At 38.6% G+C, this 16,572-nt stretch overlaps 2 protein-coding genes across 3 annotated transcripts in view; both read left to right on the plus strand.

The window, feature by feature from the left end:
- Positions 1-2,938, plus strand: part of kremen1 (kringle containing transmembrane protein 1) — a 77,770-nt gene extending 74,832 nt beyond the window's left edge. For both annotated transcript variants that reach the window (XM_084728352.1, XM_084728353.1), the window contains exon 9: positions 149-2,938. In XM_084728352.1, the coding sequence (XP_084584478.1) occupies positions 149-308 (160 nt within the window). In that variant the 3' untranslated portion in view covers positions 309-2,938. The remainder of the gene's footprint in view (positions 1-148) is intronic.
- Positions 2,939-11,440: 8,502 nt separating this feature from the next.
- Positions 11,441-16,572, plus strand: part of coq5 (coenzyme Q5, methyltransferase) — a 16,148-nt gene continuing 11,016 nt past the window's right edge. The window contains exons 1-5 of the mRNA XM_084729488.1: positions 11,441-11,674; positions 12,989-13,138; positions 13,237-13,461; positions 15,390-15,496; positions 15,987-16,075. Of these exons, the coding sequence (XP_084585614.1) occupies positions 11,473-11,674; positions 12,989-13,138; positions 13,237-13,461; positions 15,390-15,496; positions 15,987-16,075 (773 nt within the window). The 5' untranslated portion in view covers positions 11,441-11,472. The remainder of the gene's footprint in view (positions 11,675-12,988; positions 13,139-13,236; positions 13,462-15,389; positions 15,497-15,986; positions 16,076-16,572) is intronic.

Genomic DNA, 16,572 nt, shown 5'->3' on the forward strand with positions numbered 1-16,572 from the left:
TGCAACCTCATGAAAAACCCTTTAGAAGGCAATATATCACATTTTTTCTTGAACACCTCTCCATTATTCACCCTCTCTCCTGTTTTTCTCTCTCTCTCGTCGTGTCTTTACTGTCTCTGTTCCTCTCCTCCTCATATTTCCATCTCAGGTCCCCGAACATCCCAACTGTCAGCGGTTCAGACAGCTGCAGCCAAAGCACGGCGTCCTCTGAGCCTTGGATCATCCTGTACCGACCCTCCACCATCTCCCTCTTCAAGAAGAAGCTAAAGAACCACCACGGCGACCTCAGCCCCCTGGTGGGCAACTAGCGCCACTGCTGCGCTTAACCAAACGCTGCCGCCACTCACAACTACTCTGTACAAGGGCCGTCAGATGCCAGGCCCTCAGACAATGAAACTCTATGAGGTGCTGCGCTAACAAGCCAACAACTGAGTGGCTAATGACAACTGACTGAGTGACTGCTGCTAAGAGGCCTGTGGGCCAAAGTGGCTGGGCCCTCCCATCCTGCTCAGCACCCAGGAGGAGGAGGAAGAGGAGGAGGAAGGGGACAGACAGGGCTGTCAGTGACCTTGCTGTGGGAGAGGAGAGCGAAGGATTAGGCGAAGGAGGAAGATTTGCATCTCTGACAAAGATTCAAGGACGCTTTGCATGCGGGAAGCTTCTTTGGTTCAGCGAGGCTTCATTTCCACGTCCCTAAAAATCAACATACCTCCAAAAAAAACAGTGAAAACACAACGTAGCCGGGTGCAGAATGATGGCTAACTTCACTGTCTGTGTCAGTTTGGGAAACAGGGAGGTTTACCTCTTCCTGGTGCTTCTGAGCGGCAACCGAATCTTCATCAGTATCAAGGAGAGGATGAAGAAACAGAGTCTTTGATACACACTTATGCTGTAACACTTAACAGCTTAACAGTTTTTGTATAACTCTTCTAACTGCCTCATACGGACGATGAACACTCGCAGCCAAAAAACAGAATCCTCCCATCCAAAGAGTTGTGTATTTATTTGTCTTTTTGATTCCATATGCAAAGTTTCTTTTTGGTGTGTTTTACGTGACAACAAGCTTCCTGAGGAGAGGGGAACAGGACACGGAGACGTCACACCGAAGGTAGATATCACAGCACTTAGGGGATGAATCACTTGCCGTAAAACAAAAAGATCAGAGAGAAAAGAGAGTACACTCGCCCACTCGTGCTCACTACTCAGTGCTCATGTGGATTTGGGTGGAGAGGAGAAGAAGGAGCGTTGTTCACTTAGAGGGGGGGTTGGGTGGCGCAGTTTGCAGACAAACTGCCATTTAGGGAGGCTTGGGAAGATCTGAGGGCTTTTTCTGCTCGGTTGTGGGTGGGAGTCTTTTCCGGTTTGATGGTGTTCAAGTGCCTTAAGGATCTCCTCTTCTCTTGTCTCAGTTTCCTCACATCTGTTTCTTTCACGAAGCGGACCGGGGTCCCTCACAAGAGTCTGCACTTCTTTAGAATCAGCGTCAAGAGTTTCAGTCCAAAATAAATGTAAAGTTAAAAAAAAGTGATACCACATCTTGTACAGCGATCAAAAGCATCAAAATATTAGTCCTTTTTTAAACACAGTACACTCAACTGAACACCTCTCCAGACTGGATGTTTTGTTTTGTTTTTGTTATAGGATGGACATCAGATGATTTTTTTTTTCCAAAATGAACACATAGCTTTTTGAAAAAGAGCTCCTCATGTAGTAACGGGTGAGGCTTTAAAGGAGAAATATGTAATATATTTACTGGACTTAATCATAAAATGACCATGACATGTCATCAGAGATTGAGGAAACATACCAAGTTGAAATAATCACTTCTCTGACACACTGCAGCCTGTTTTTGTTTGCCTGCTTCATGTATATGAGGTAACATTAATGCCAAATGTTCGCTGTTCGTGAGTTGAAAGAAATCATTAATAATCTTTAAGGAGTTGATGTTTCTAACAGCCAAATTGAGCAATATGTTAATGTAGTCTGACAGGCTGTCACTTAAGTCCAACTCCAGAGTATTTTTGGACTTTTGTGTTTGGGTTTACATCGCCAGACAAGTGACAGTTAAAAACGGCAGATCAACTTTCAGTGCAGGACTCATCGTAGCTTGTCGTTGTCAAAAAATGTTGCACTTGTCTAGAGCTCCTGTTCGATGTCCTGCAGGCAGCCTGCCTCAGGGTAAAGTCTGGGGATGTGGGAGTGGGTGGAAACACCTCACTTCAACTATATATTATAGATTAAATAGGGATTGGACCTGTTTAATATACCGTTCATGGCTCCAATTCACTGTTTGGACTGCAGCACTCATTTTTTGAATGGACTTACATATTTCTCCTTTAAATGTAAAATCAAAAGGTGATGCCACATCTTGTACAGCGATTGAAACACAGTACACTCAACTGAACACCTCTCTAGACTGGATCTTTCACATCTTTGTTATATGATGGACACCGGATTATGTATTTGTCGCCAAAATGAACAATGGAATAGAGCTTCATGTAGTAACGGACCAGGCTTTAAAAGAAATGTTTTTCACTTCTGTGTGTGCTCTTATGTGTAGTCTTGGACATTTACTGAACATATTGTTCACATTAAGTTGTCTTTTGATTACGAGGGGGGATGAATATTGTTGTATATTATGTAATTCAGTGTGGGAATGATGATATTTATGTCCGCTCTTTCATTCTGAGACTCTGCAAAGCATTTGAGAGAGCTGTCAAAGTCTCCAGTTCACTGTAAAAAGAAAAAAAAACAAAAAAGCTGAGGAAACTCGTAGTTTCAAGGCAACAGAATTTGCTAGATTTTTGAGTTTTGAATTCAACTCAAACTCGTACATTTTGAAATAAACTAAGCAAGCAACCTTTAATCTTTTGTAGAGGTAATTTACTTTTCTTCTTTATAGAAATTTTAATCTCTGAGTTTTATAAAACCCCCTCAACCTTATTTGTCATCATTTGGGGCCTTGAAAATTAAATGATTGCAATTGAAAATGCTAAATAATTAACCATTTGTCATTTTTATTTTCAATTAATTTTTGAACTGCATTTTTTGATTTCTAAAACTCAAAGATTCAAGTTTATCTGAAGAAGAAAAGTTAATTAACTCAACAAAACATTATTAGTTGGTAAAACTTTTCCAAAACTTAACTCAAAAGGCAAACATAAAGTTTGAGTTGGGCTCAGTACTCAAAAGTAAACAGCCTTCAACTTATGTGTTTTTTCAACTTTTTCATTTTTACAGTGTTTAGCTCAAAGGTGGAAAAGCATTTTTTTCTATCTTCAGACGCCTGAAATCCACAAGACTCTGCAGACCTGGAAGCTTTTACCCATCACCCCAATTTCAGGCCAAAAGGTTGAGCGCAAACAATATACCCGGACAGAAATATAACCAATGGTACTATGCACAATCTGACAGCAGGTTTTGCAGTTGTGACAGTTTTCTGTGCATTGCTGTGACATTTAAACTGCTTGTGAAAGGTCAGAATCCACTAGCTTGCCATTGGCATAGTAATTGCCTTTCCTGTCGCTGGACTGGATGTTAGTTGGGGTCTCTGCAGACAGCCACCCTCTGAATATCTTCTAATCACTGACAGGATAAATAAAAAGTCCTGGATGCACTTAAATTTGCCTCCACTTACAAGACGAAATAGTACTTACTCACTTTTGCATTCAGTTTCAGTGAAAAGGAAAAAAAACTAAAATGTACTTTGCGCAGCAACCTGAGCACTTGAGACTACACCTTATATTTTATGCATGATGCAGCCTCACAGTGACATTCAAGTAAAAAGATTTATATTTTTTCGAGAATCAGACAGAATTGGAGGCCCACAAAACGATGACGAACCTTTCTTTTCCGATCAGACAGTTTGTATAAATGTGATTCTGCTATATTCTTGCCTGTCTGCTCAACTGTAAGTCATCTTAATTATTGCAAGACAAGAGCACATGCCCCTGGGTCTGTGATGTTCGGAGCAGACCATGCGTAGAGAGGGGGAGAAAAAGAGCCTAGATGTGAGAGCGATGGGAAATTAATGTGCGTTCAAATCAAACACAAGCTAACCAAATCTGACAGTTAAAATCTAACAAGGGCATATTTGTTTGGATAGCCTGGTGAATTATGCAAACTCCCATTTTCTGTCCCATCCTCCACTCAATCGGAAAATTCCATGCTATCTTCTGAGCGGTTGGAAACAATCTTTTCCCAAACTGTAGTCGATGTGAATGTCCTGCAGTGCTCGATGACGTGAAAACAACACCAGGAGCCCTGTGGGAAATGATCACGAGGGGCCAAAACATTGTTTTCATGAAATTGTAAATAGCAAAATAGTGAAATGTTTAATTTATACAGTAAATTATTGTTATTTTGTATGTGAATGGGATATAATCTATCTTTTGTATAAGTGAAGTACCTTTGTAGTTTTATTTAATGTGTCCTGGTTGCAAAATAAACACTGTATGCATGTTTCTTAAGCTTGTGTTGTGCTTGTTCTTTTGTTTTGTCACGTCCTCTTGATAAAGCAACATTTATTCCATAATAGCGCACAATATTACGTATCCAAGTGGCTGAGAAGCATGTGGGCCACAAAACCCGGATCAAGCTAATCCCAATCACTTTTCCATTTGAAAAAAAAAAAGATTCAGGCTTCAGTGTTCTCATGGTGGGACATCTGCACCCTTTTCTCCCTTTTCTTTTTGTTCTGTGGAGCTAGATACTTATCAGATACGTGAAATGACTCCCAGACTGTTTGGAGATGCACACACACGGAGGTAGGATTTGCAGTGCCATGTGTAACCTATTGGTTCCCCTACGGGATGAGGTCAAGCATGCAGCCTGCACATTTTAGAGGGAAACAGCAGGAGCTCAGCTTTACAACTGGAACACCATGAAAAAAAACAAACATGGGAGGACGTGTAATAAGCTGGAACACTTTGGGATGTATGCAACGATGATTTCTTAATTCATGAAAGGTGTTTCCATGTTTCTTTCATCTAGTGCCTCGCTCCCAAACTGTTGAAGGGCCTGTTCTGTTCCTGAGAAACTCAGCAGCACCGTGTGCTTTCCATTTGTTGGCAGGACGAGTTCAACTCCATGGAAAAGCAAAAATAATCCTCTAAAATGTTTGCAAGTGCTTCCATACCAGCTTCTATGGAAGTGTATTTGCAATAATGAGGGCTCACAATTAAAAGGAAAGAAAAAGGGGTTTCCTGTCTTGGCTTCAAGTAGGGCTGGGTGATATAACTTATAAATAATGACTCAATATTTTTAGGCTATTATACAATACACAAAATATAACTTGATATAAACATTTTTTATAAAATAGCATCCTGTTAAGGCTGGTCAAGATGAACAAAATCAAATATCCATATTGCAACAGTGCCGTAGGTACAAATATTAAATTTTTTTCACAAAACAATGAGATTTTTGAAGAATAACTTTTACTCCCTACATTTTAGCACAGATATTTGTACTTTCTACTAATTAAATTTCTAAAACAGGCTTTTTACTTTAGTTTCAATGCAAGACAAAAACAAGGCAAGAAAACAATATACCAAGATGTAACAAGATGAAAACAATATAAAAATCATAACAAGACGAAAACAACATAAAAGTCATGCGAGATGAAAAGCAACCCAACAAGATGAAAACAAGGTAACAATACACAACGAGACAAAAAAAATACATAAAAGACATAAGACAATACATGACAAGATGTAAAAGATCTAATAAGACAAAACAACGTAACGAGATAAAAACAAGATAAAAGACATAACAGGTATAACAAGATGAAAATAGTATAAATGACGTAACAAAACGAAACAGACAGAGGGAGACTGGACCATGAAGAAAAGGTGAGGTTCAGTGAGTTTTGCACACACGTACATACATTACAGAGCCTGTACTTTTCAACTTTTACTTGAGTAAAGAAGTTGAATCAGTGCTTCTACTTTCATCAGATTCTGTTTTTACACAGTACAGTATCTGTACCTCTGCTTGAATAAAGAACGTGTGTACTTCAGCTACGTCTGCAAATAAGACAATATCCAGTCTCACATCATGATATTGATATGATATTGATATACTGCTCAGCCTTAGCTGCATGGCTTCCAAAAATCCCAAATCAAGTTACCTGTGAAACTCTGGACCACATTTTGCAGCAAAAACCTTGTGCAGAACTTGTTTAATAAAATATTTAATATAATCTTATTGACGCTCTCAAACATGAAAAGTCACTCAGAAATCAGATGGGAGTGTGACAGGATGCTGGCTTTGTTTCTGGGTCCTCGTCCCCAGTCACAGAATAATTTAATCCGTAACACTGTTCTTTACACAGCACAGAAACTGGAAAAAAATGTGCCAGCTGTGTCTTATAAAAAAATCAACGCTGGTTTACAGTTTCACATTTTAGACTCTCTGTAACTTTTCCGTAATAATACTATTCTGTCTCTTTCAGGACTTAAAACATATGTGGTAGAATTAAGGCTGTCAAAAGTAATATCTTTTTTAATATCACATGTTTAAAACAATACATAACAATATTTGATGGTATCAGAGCACTAAAGCCGTAGAGAGAATTAACTAGATCTAAGTCCTAATTCTAATTTAGTCTTTCTTTTGCGTCATTCCTAATATTCAGTTCAAACTTTATTTATTTATATATTTTTGTATGTTTGTTTTTTTTAGCCTTCATTGACATAACAGCATTAGATAGACAGGAAATGGGAGAGAGTCGGGAGCCCCCGTCAAATCTTTATTTAAACTCAAAGAATCATTGAGGTTTCCCTTATTTACAATGAGCTGCAACGAGTTACAGAAATTAAAAATAAATATGACAAAACAAAGATGAGTATTAAATGAAAGCAAACAAACAAAGAAAAACAGTAAAGCTCAGTCAAAGCAGTTGCACACTGAAGCTGGGAGGTTTGTAAACATGGTTTTAAAGAGAATTGATTTTCAGCTTGGGTTGAAGGTCATTCCAAGAATTTGGGGCACTAAAAGAAAAGGCTGACTTTCCAGATTTAGACCGTGTTCAGGGGACCTGAAGCATAAGCCAGTCATTTTCAAGTTTGATAGGGCCCAAAGTTGCAATCCAGCGTAGTTGAGATGTAGGGTAGTAGCTTTCCAGCAATGGCTTTATAGACTATAAGATACCAAAGCTAATTTTATCTCTCTGTCAAAGAAGACCAAGCATCCTTATTATATAGTATACAACTGTGAGAGACAAAAGTAAAAATATTACTTTAAAATTGTCATTATGATTTTGTTCTGTTGCATCTCCTATTCCTCATGGCTTATGTTATCTTTCATTCATCATGGGCTATATAATAACACTTTTTATAGCTTCTCAAAAGTGAATTATAATGTTATGTGACTCCAGAGTCCCTGCAGTCACAGGTGTTGCTACAGCAGCCACAGCTGGACATAATATTCATAATTTCCACATCAGTATCTCCACACCCAGCCCACTGTTACTGACCTTAACTACTACTTTACCACTGAGAAACAAGAGGTCATGTAAGGAAGGCAATAATCCACACAGTAAACATCACTTACTAGTACCAGGCCGCACATGATCAGGTCTGAATTAATCAATAAACAAGATTTTACTCTACCATCTCCACTGTCAACAATTTGACTACAGTATGAATAAATTCAGAGGTGCTGCTGGTTTATCCATTAACCCTCTATGGTTTTGCTGACATTGAGCAGTAGGTTGTTTTCTGTGCATCACTCTGCAAGACTGTTGATTTTCTGAAGTCTCATCGTTGTTCTGATGATGGTGGTGTCATCCTCAAACACTAACATTACACTAAGATTAACAGTTTTGCAGCTACAAGTCCACCACACGTACACACACACACACACACGCGCGCACACACACACACACACACACACACACACACACACACACACACACACACACACACACACACACACACACACAGATATTCATCTTTGAACTTACCAAGGTTCAGCCCCAGGATAATAATTATTTAGTTAACTCTAAACAAACTAAGTATGTCCTCCAGTTTCATACTAACCTGCCAATGAGTCTGAAAACATTAGACAGAAAAACATACAAGCTTCTCTGCCTCAGTGTGTCTTTGCACCAGGTTTTTTTCATTTCGCAAACTAAATTAATTATAATACTAAGTATTTTTGAAAAATCCTTTTGCTCAGTGTTTTAAAACACTGGACTAAATTAGTCAATCAAAACAACACAGCAAAAGCAACGTTTCCTTCAAGTTCTACCAGACAGACATTTCCACCACAATACAGGGAAACAGCAGAGAACAACACACTGCATGACATTACAGTTTTCTATTTCTAACAAGCATTGGTCAATACTGATGCCACTGTTTCAAAATCTGTATTACCAACAGTTAAATTTCAGCTCTGAAAGTCACTCAGACCCACAAAACACTTCACACGTCTCAAAATGAGCTCATTCAACCAAAACACAGACAACAATTCTCAGTCAGAAAGCTCAGAACACACTGAGCTGCAAACACCAACAACAGGAAGCTTTACCTTCAAGTTAGAAGGATTTTTATATAAATCACAGTTCCATCATAGAATAACATCTTTCACTTCATTGATTGTACTTAAGTATATCTACAGTAACAAGACTGAATGAGAAATGCAGTACTGTGCTTCAATATGAAATTCCAGACCTTCGCTCTTCTCTTACACACCTGTTGGCCTACAACTGTGGAAAAGATTTTCGCTCCTGGATATTTTAGACTCTTCAAAGTAGCCACATGTTGCTTTGATGACAGCTTTACAAACTGTCGGTATAATCTGAACCATTTCTTATAAAAAATAAAGAAAAAACTGTCCAATCTTTTGACCGGACTGTAGCAACATGGTTTCTGCAGAAATGCGCAAAATCTGCCATCATTCAGTTTTGAATGAGTTTTAACGGGTTTGAAAACTGTTGTAATGTGAAAATCAAAAGCAAGTGGTGGAAGTATGAATGAGAAAAGAAAACATGGATTTTGTAAGATGTGGTCCATGAATGCATTTTGTGTGAGAGCAATTAAAAGTGATTCACAGTTTGGTCGACCTCTGTTCCTCTGACTGTGTGAAGAGTTTTGACAGCATTACTTCAGTTTGAACCAATGCATGTTAGCAATAAAAAAAATGTAAATATGATTTTTGAAAGTGTCTGCCTTGCAGAATACAGTGAGTGAGTGTTTTATATTAGAAATGGGTTCATCTTCTATCAGAAACACACACATTCCAGTGCAGGACACTAGAAACAGCTAATTGTAAGTGCATGATCCTCTTTCTCCCTCTACTGGTGATTTTGTGTTTAAAGAAATACTCCAGTAATGATGCTTGGTACTATCTGTTTTTTGCTTGCTGTGGTGATATAATCATCTTTATAGGCCACAAGCAACAAGAAATGTAATGTAAATGTTGAATAAATGCTTTAATTCAAAGTACTGTTGATCAAACTCTAAGATTTCTCTGCTGAGGTTGTGCCTCCATAATAAGCCCTGTCTTCCAAACAACCACGGTAAAATATCTCTGTGACCCTCCACACACCCTCCCACTGACCTCAAAATGTTTTTTTTCACAATAGCAATTGTGCAGCTGTAACATTAATCCTTAACTAGACTGGGAGCCTTATCGCCATTCCTCTGGGTCCCTGTGAGAAAGCCTTGGCCTGCAGACCCCCCTTCGGTCAACCCATAGCTGAGGAAAAGAGAGCAATGTAAGCTGATCTCTCTGAACCCAAGTCGACCAGTAATTGAGGCAACAATGGGACAATACATGGCAGTGTCTGGTTACTGTCAGAACGAGAAAGTGAGAAGAATGGAGGACAATACCTGCCACTTTCTGCACTCAGGGTACTGAAGTCAGGTAGATTAGGAGAGCGGTACTGTTAGAATAAAATAAGAGCTGGTCTCCCCTGATAGATTTGAAAAAGAAGTGTGTGAAAGAGGTTTACTGGCCGTGCACAAACTTGTCTGTTTTGATCCGCCTCGCTCTGTAATATCGTCTATGACCCTGGTGCAATTAAGGCACTCTCATGCCCTTCAGTGGTTTGGCATACATGCATTGGCCTGTTTAATGCTGGAGATTTTCCTTCTATTATTGCAGCTTAATGCTGCTGAAAGCTGTTTATATACACTAAGATTTCACCTCTGCCTTCAGGGACTGTTGATTAGTGTTGAAAATAATCAAGAAGCATTTAGAGTTTTAGATTGTATTATCATTTAACCCCTTAACAGGCACACCAACACATACATTTGTAAAAAATTATGTTTTTTCTTTGGTAAAGTTGTATCCCTGGCTCTGTAAAACAGTGCAGTAGTCAATGCAATATAATTAAAAAGCTAAAAATAAAAGCAATGTGAGAAGATATACAAAAAAACTAAATGAATACAAATACTATTAAATCCAAAATATTACATTTACACTATTCTATACATTATTTCAGGGTGCTGTCATAATAGTAGAGATCTATTGAAAGGGAAAAGGGTTAAATCTCATGTTATTTCATTGTGCAGTGAGCTTGAGATCAGAACTGCCACACGCAGCTTCTGATTGGCCAACAGACCAAAGGCATTATGGGATTGCCAGTGGACAGCTAATGGGCAGCTTAACCAGGCACATGCTTTTTTCTGGCTAACATAGAGATAAATGTTAGATTCACGATTCTGCCATTTTACCAAAATATGATCATAAGGTGGTCTAGAACATAAAATCTAGTTGATTTTTTTCTTACTTTAAGTATCAAATACACTTAATATCTTTTATTAAATTCCTTCAAAGTTACAGGTCAGTATAGTGGTAAGTTCCATATTAAATTCCTTCAAAACCTTCACGACATTACATTGGTAACTGTGAAGCAGTAAATATATTTTTTGACTGCTCTGTTTTATACGACCATTGACAGCTGACTTCTCACTCCTCTTAACCGGCAACTAATCAACAACTACATCGGTTTGAAATCTTGTTTCAGCTCGGCACAATGTATGTATACAACCTAGTGTGGCAGTGTATAAAATTTCTGCCTTGGTCACTGGCTTTGGTATGAAATTACAAATTATATTGTACAACCCACAGGCCTCCTGTAAATGAGAGACTGTAACCATATTAACCTCATTATTATAGTGGCACAATTCCCTATCCATACATGTAGGAAGCCATGCATTTAATAAGGGTGTCAAGCAATACATGTATTTAATTTAACACTTCAGAAACAAAACAATTAAAACTATAAGTTTGTAATATGTTAAAGCAATTTAGATTTTATCCTTTTTAAAATGTACTTATCCCACCAGCATTTTTTTTTTCAGTTTATTTTCTTTTATGTCTTTTTGTCTTTCCTGTGCTCCCTTTTGTACAAGTGTTGTACACATAAGTTCTCTTCTAAGGACTGAAGGGAGAGGAAGAAAGAAAAACTGTCACCGTCGCCTGTGAATGACGACAGACTGTCGCGTAGTTGTGTAATCAGGCAACATGGCCGCGTCCATGAGACTTCTGGTCCGAAGGGTGATCGGTCTGTCCCATAGAAATGTTAACGTTAGCGCTGCTGGAGGTTCGGGTCGGTCGGGTTCTTGTTTGGGACCGTCGTCTTGTCGTTGTTTTAACGATGCAGCCGAAGACAGAAGTACACACTTTGGTTTCGAAACGGTGCCAGAGACCGAGAAGGCGAAGAGAGGTGAGCCGCAGCACGCCCACCTACGGATACACTCTGTTCTCCTGTGCGAGCAGAAGAGAAAACCAAAAGTCATTTAAAAAAACATGTGTAAAAGTCCGTTGGGTCTCTGTAAATGAACACACCATTAGATATGAGGAATTTCGATGTTTTTGAGAACGTGAGAACTTGCTGAACAATTCGGCATACAATTTACCCGTGAAGTGAGACTTAAGTTGAATCAAATCTCTAAACCTTTAAAGTTACTCTTTCCGTTTTGCAATGTGTATTTTTGTACTAAAACGAGCGGCTTTATGTATTATATGCATGCCGAATTTAAAGGTGGTAGATAGTAATTAATTTAATGTCTTAAAACATATTGTACAAGTAGTGTTGTTTTCAAAGTCAAGCAAGGAAATTATTTAATCATTTTTTACATTAATTCCGCAGCAACAGAAAACAGGACGTGTCGGTGCTGCAGTATGCATACCGTGTATTCTATATATTATCAGACTGAAGCTTTCTGGTGTTCTGATTTCAGTAATATCTATTGTGTGTTTGTGTGTGTTGGTTAATATTTTCTGAATGTGTAGCGTCATGTTGTAGTCTTTAACATGCAGAAACATTCCATCAGCGTGGTGCATGTCATAATTGATGGTAGGAATATTAAATAATTTCTTATTCTCAGAGGCACAGACTCATAATAAAGACCATACCTCTATAAATCGTAAAAAAACTAAATTGTTTGACCACCTATCTTTGGCAATTTCAAATATCCCAGTATAGACAGATTTACGATCCAGATTATATGCACAAACATGAAGAGCATTCAACAGTTTGTTGAGTCTGCAATTGATGCTTGAGTACAGAGAGGGTTGCAGGTAATGGAAGAAATCATAACACTTACAAGACATCAGGATCAACAGAAAAACATAAAACATCTAAAGTATTGGTGCATGAGTGTAATAGTATATCTGAGTATGCTCAAATAAAGTGGGAAAAAAAAAACTATGATCAGTAATAGTTTTGAGTCATTTATTAAGACAAAAAACGTGTTAATTCTCTGATTTGAGCTTATATTTTCCAGTGTCTTTAGTCCTGTATGGCAGGAAGCTAGATATCTTTGTGTTCTGAACAAAGAAAGACTTTTGAGAACATCATCATGGGGTTTTGGAAACGGTGATCGGCATTTTCACCATTTTCTGATATTTTACGGACCAAACAACTAATCAAGTAATCTAGAAAATGAGTGACAGACTAATCAACCATGAGAAGTCCTACATATAACTGAGTAAAATCATAAAGACAAATGGGCTCTCTTTCTTTTTGCTTTTTCAGTGTATAAAGTGTTTGAGAATGTGGCGCAGAAGTATGACGTTATGAACGATGCCATGAGTCTGGGGATTCATCGACTGTGGAAGGACATGCTGCTGCATGTCATGCACCCGCAGCCCGGGGCACGACTCCTGGATGTGGCGGGGGGAACAGGTAAGGCTTTATGTTTATTTGCACCTCTGCAACACATCAAACTGAAACCCCAAAGCTGGCGTCAAACATCTCATGTTTGTGCCGAACCTCCCCTGCAGGTGACATCGCATTCCGTTTCCTGGAGTATGTTCGTTCTCAGCAAGAGCGGCAGAAGCGTCGGATGGCACGGTCCATGCAGACACCATCATGGCAGGACATTTCCAACAACTACACCACAGAGGATGAGGATGTTCCCCAGGAGTCCAGGGCTGTGGTCTGTGACATCAACAAGGAGATGCTGAAAGTGGGCAAGCAGAAAGCTGACAGCATGGGCATCAGTGCAGGTAAGTTTGTGAATATAAAACTGCCTCAAGTCTCTCAGAGCCAGACTGATTTTTCCCTCGACCTGGAGGTTTTAGTGAACATGTTTACATGTACACACGTCAGGTTTTTGGGATATCCCCGTTCACTTTATTGTGCATGTAAAGATCCTATGATTACAGGAGCTGGATAAGCCTTTATCCTTATTTTGAGAAAGTGAGATGTTTCGGTTGAGTTGTTCTGAAGAGACTTGGATACTGTAGCATGTGAATGTCTTATCCAGATTTCTGATCACTGTCTGCAGGGCGCTGTATCAAACCTCAACCTTTTGTGAGAACTGACTGAAATGTGTCCATAATAAAAAAAAAAAAGTCAAAAGCTCTCCAGTGTTGAAAACAAGAACTGACTGTGTTTCCCTCAACATATTTGTATGTGCTTTTTAAAGTATTTCATCTGAAAAAATTTTTTCACTAAAAAGAGTTAATGTGCTTAATGGGAGATGGAAACACAGAAATTTCATATTTCCATCGTGTTTTCTACATTAATTTGCATGTAATGTTGAAATATTGAAAAAGATAATCATCATCAGTCACTAAAGTAGCATTTGTTGATGTCATCAGTTGATCATAAAAACAATCTCTATGTATGTATACGGTCATAAGTTTGATAAGAGTGACTTCCTGACACCAGTCAGAATGGTGAAGACATTGCTGCTCTGATTGGCAACAAAGTTGGAGAAATTAAACTCATAACATTCAGGGCTGCGTTTCCTAGTGTCTTTGTACCTTAGCATTCTGTGAAGGGTTCTAAGGTATACCTCAGCAAAGGAACTTCTTTATCTACAAGTGTTTCACAGATTCTCCCTTAGCGGGTGCCTTTAAGGAGGAGCTGCTAAGGCACATCATAAGTTGTAAGCTGTCTTTTGCCACAGTGCACGCATTGATTGATCACTTATAAAGGCTCATAAATTACGTTTTAACATAACAAGTGTTGCCATAATCATTTTACCTCAATCTAATATTACAACAAAGGAAGCTATGTTGACTAAAGATCATCTGCTTAAAGCTATTCAAGAGTCCAGATGAGGCCTTGTGATAGTTCCAGTAAATACGTAGGCTGTAGCTTACAACATATAAAATTTGAATCTGAACATATAGGCCACAGTCTGAGACTTCTTGAAAATCCGGGATAAAAGATATAACTAAATGGGTGAATGATTTCGTTCTCATACAAACAAAAGGTCTAATACAAATTTGTTGTCATCACACAGTATGCACCTGTAGCAGCACATCCATGTTTAATTGCAGTGCCCGTTGGTCTAACAACATAGAACAACATTCTCATGATGTGTTAAGCACAGAAACGTTGTTTTCATATTAATTTTCATTAAGTTAATTTTAAACTAATGATGTAATTTACACAAGTAGCCTAGATGTGAACTAAACTGCAACTGTCCAGAGAAACGGGGCCCAGTACAGTAATCCAGACAGCCATAAACTAGAGTGGGTTCATATTCACTGAGATAAGTCAGGCTGTACTGAAATAACACAGACTGGTAGGGAAGATAATAAATTTAACCTTGGATAAATGAATCGTCCTAGATATCAGGTTACTGTATGTTCCATGCAAGCATTTCTATCAAATATGATCAAAGGCAGAATGAGGCGCGTAATCTGGAAAATAGTGTGCAGTGAAATATGCTGCAACTCTACAGCTGTGACTTGGCTGGAGGCTGACAGTCTTAGATAATTTTATGCATGAATAGAAATTAAATTTGTGCAGACATGCAGCCAAACATTCAAATCACACTCCTCTGCACAGCACACAGACTGGAAAGTGCAGTTTTTTTTAATAGGTATGTGAGCACAAAAGCTAAAATGAAGATACCAGCTGACAGTTTGTCTTTTTGTGACTCTGAGCTTCTGTGTCTTTGTGTGTTGATGTGTATCAGGTCTGTCCTGGGTGGTGGGGGATGCAGAGGAGCTGCCCTTCGATGATGACCAGTTTGATATTTATACCATCGCCTTCGGCATTCGAAACGTCACCCACATAGATCAGGTAACTGACCTGGCCATCACAACATACATGCACTCATAAACACTGATGGTTCTGCAGCTCTGCACTTCGTGATCCCAGCCTATTAGTGGACCACCATCTAATAGATAAGACATTACCTCATACAGCCCCACTTCAGAAAGTCCCAGCAGTCTCTTACATTCTTTAAAATAAAAGTGTTATAGGTGAGATTTTATGTTACACTTAGGGTACATTTTCACCTCCTGTACTCGTATTAAGAGAACTCACAGTTAAACTTGATTATTTTCATTACAGATTGAAGTGTTGATTGATTTCTTGTGCATAAAATGTCAGAAATTTGTGAAAATACCACCACGCTTTTGCCAAGTCCAGCGTGACATCTATCCAGAATCCATCCTAACATCAGCCATCAATTATTTTGCTTTTAAGCTCGATAAATAATTAGTTAATCATAATTTGTTGCTGTTAATTTGTTTTGACAATTCATGTCAGCACAAATTCTTTTTTTCAGGCACTGCAGGAGGCTCTGCGGGTCCTGAAGCCTGGTGGCAGGTTCATGTGCTTAGAGTTCAGCAAAGTGACAAATCCTGTGTTGGCGAGGTGAGGAGGAGCGTTCGCTCCTGTGGTGTGAATATGAATCAAATTTGTTCAAAGGTCTCTGCAGATTTATTACTGTCATCATGAATCCAACAACACATTTTACCAGCTGCAGGTTGTTTTTGCTCCTGCAGGTTGTTGTGTTTCATGGACAAGCTGTGCAAAATATTTATCCAAGCTGTTGTGGCAACAAGGGAAGTATGTGGGGAAATTAATAGATAAGATAACAGAACCATTTTTTTCAGTCTCACCATTTAGAAGCAGTGATTGTGTAACTTTGTTAGAAGTGGTCATTGTTGCACTTTTTAAGTGTGTTCTTACTGGGGAGTTGGTCTGTTAAATTGAGACAGAAATGCTCATCCTCAGCTTTACTAAACACAAATGCTAAAAAAAATTATGTATATATACATATGTGTGTGTGTGTGTGTGTGTGTCAGTCTGTCTGTCTGTCTGTCTGTATGTATGTATGTATGTATAATTTTTATATATGTATGTATGTA

The sequence above is a fragment of the Lutjanus erythropterus genome, chromosome 10, assembly GCF_056507025.1.
Source record: "Lutjanus erythropterus isolate fLutEry1 chromosome 10, fLutEry1.hap2, whole genome shotgun sequence".
Taxonomy (NCBI): domain Eukaryota; kingdom Metazoa; phylum Chordata; class Actinopteri; order Lutjaniformes; family Lutjanidae; genus Lutjanus; species Lutjanus erythropterus.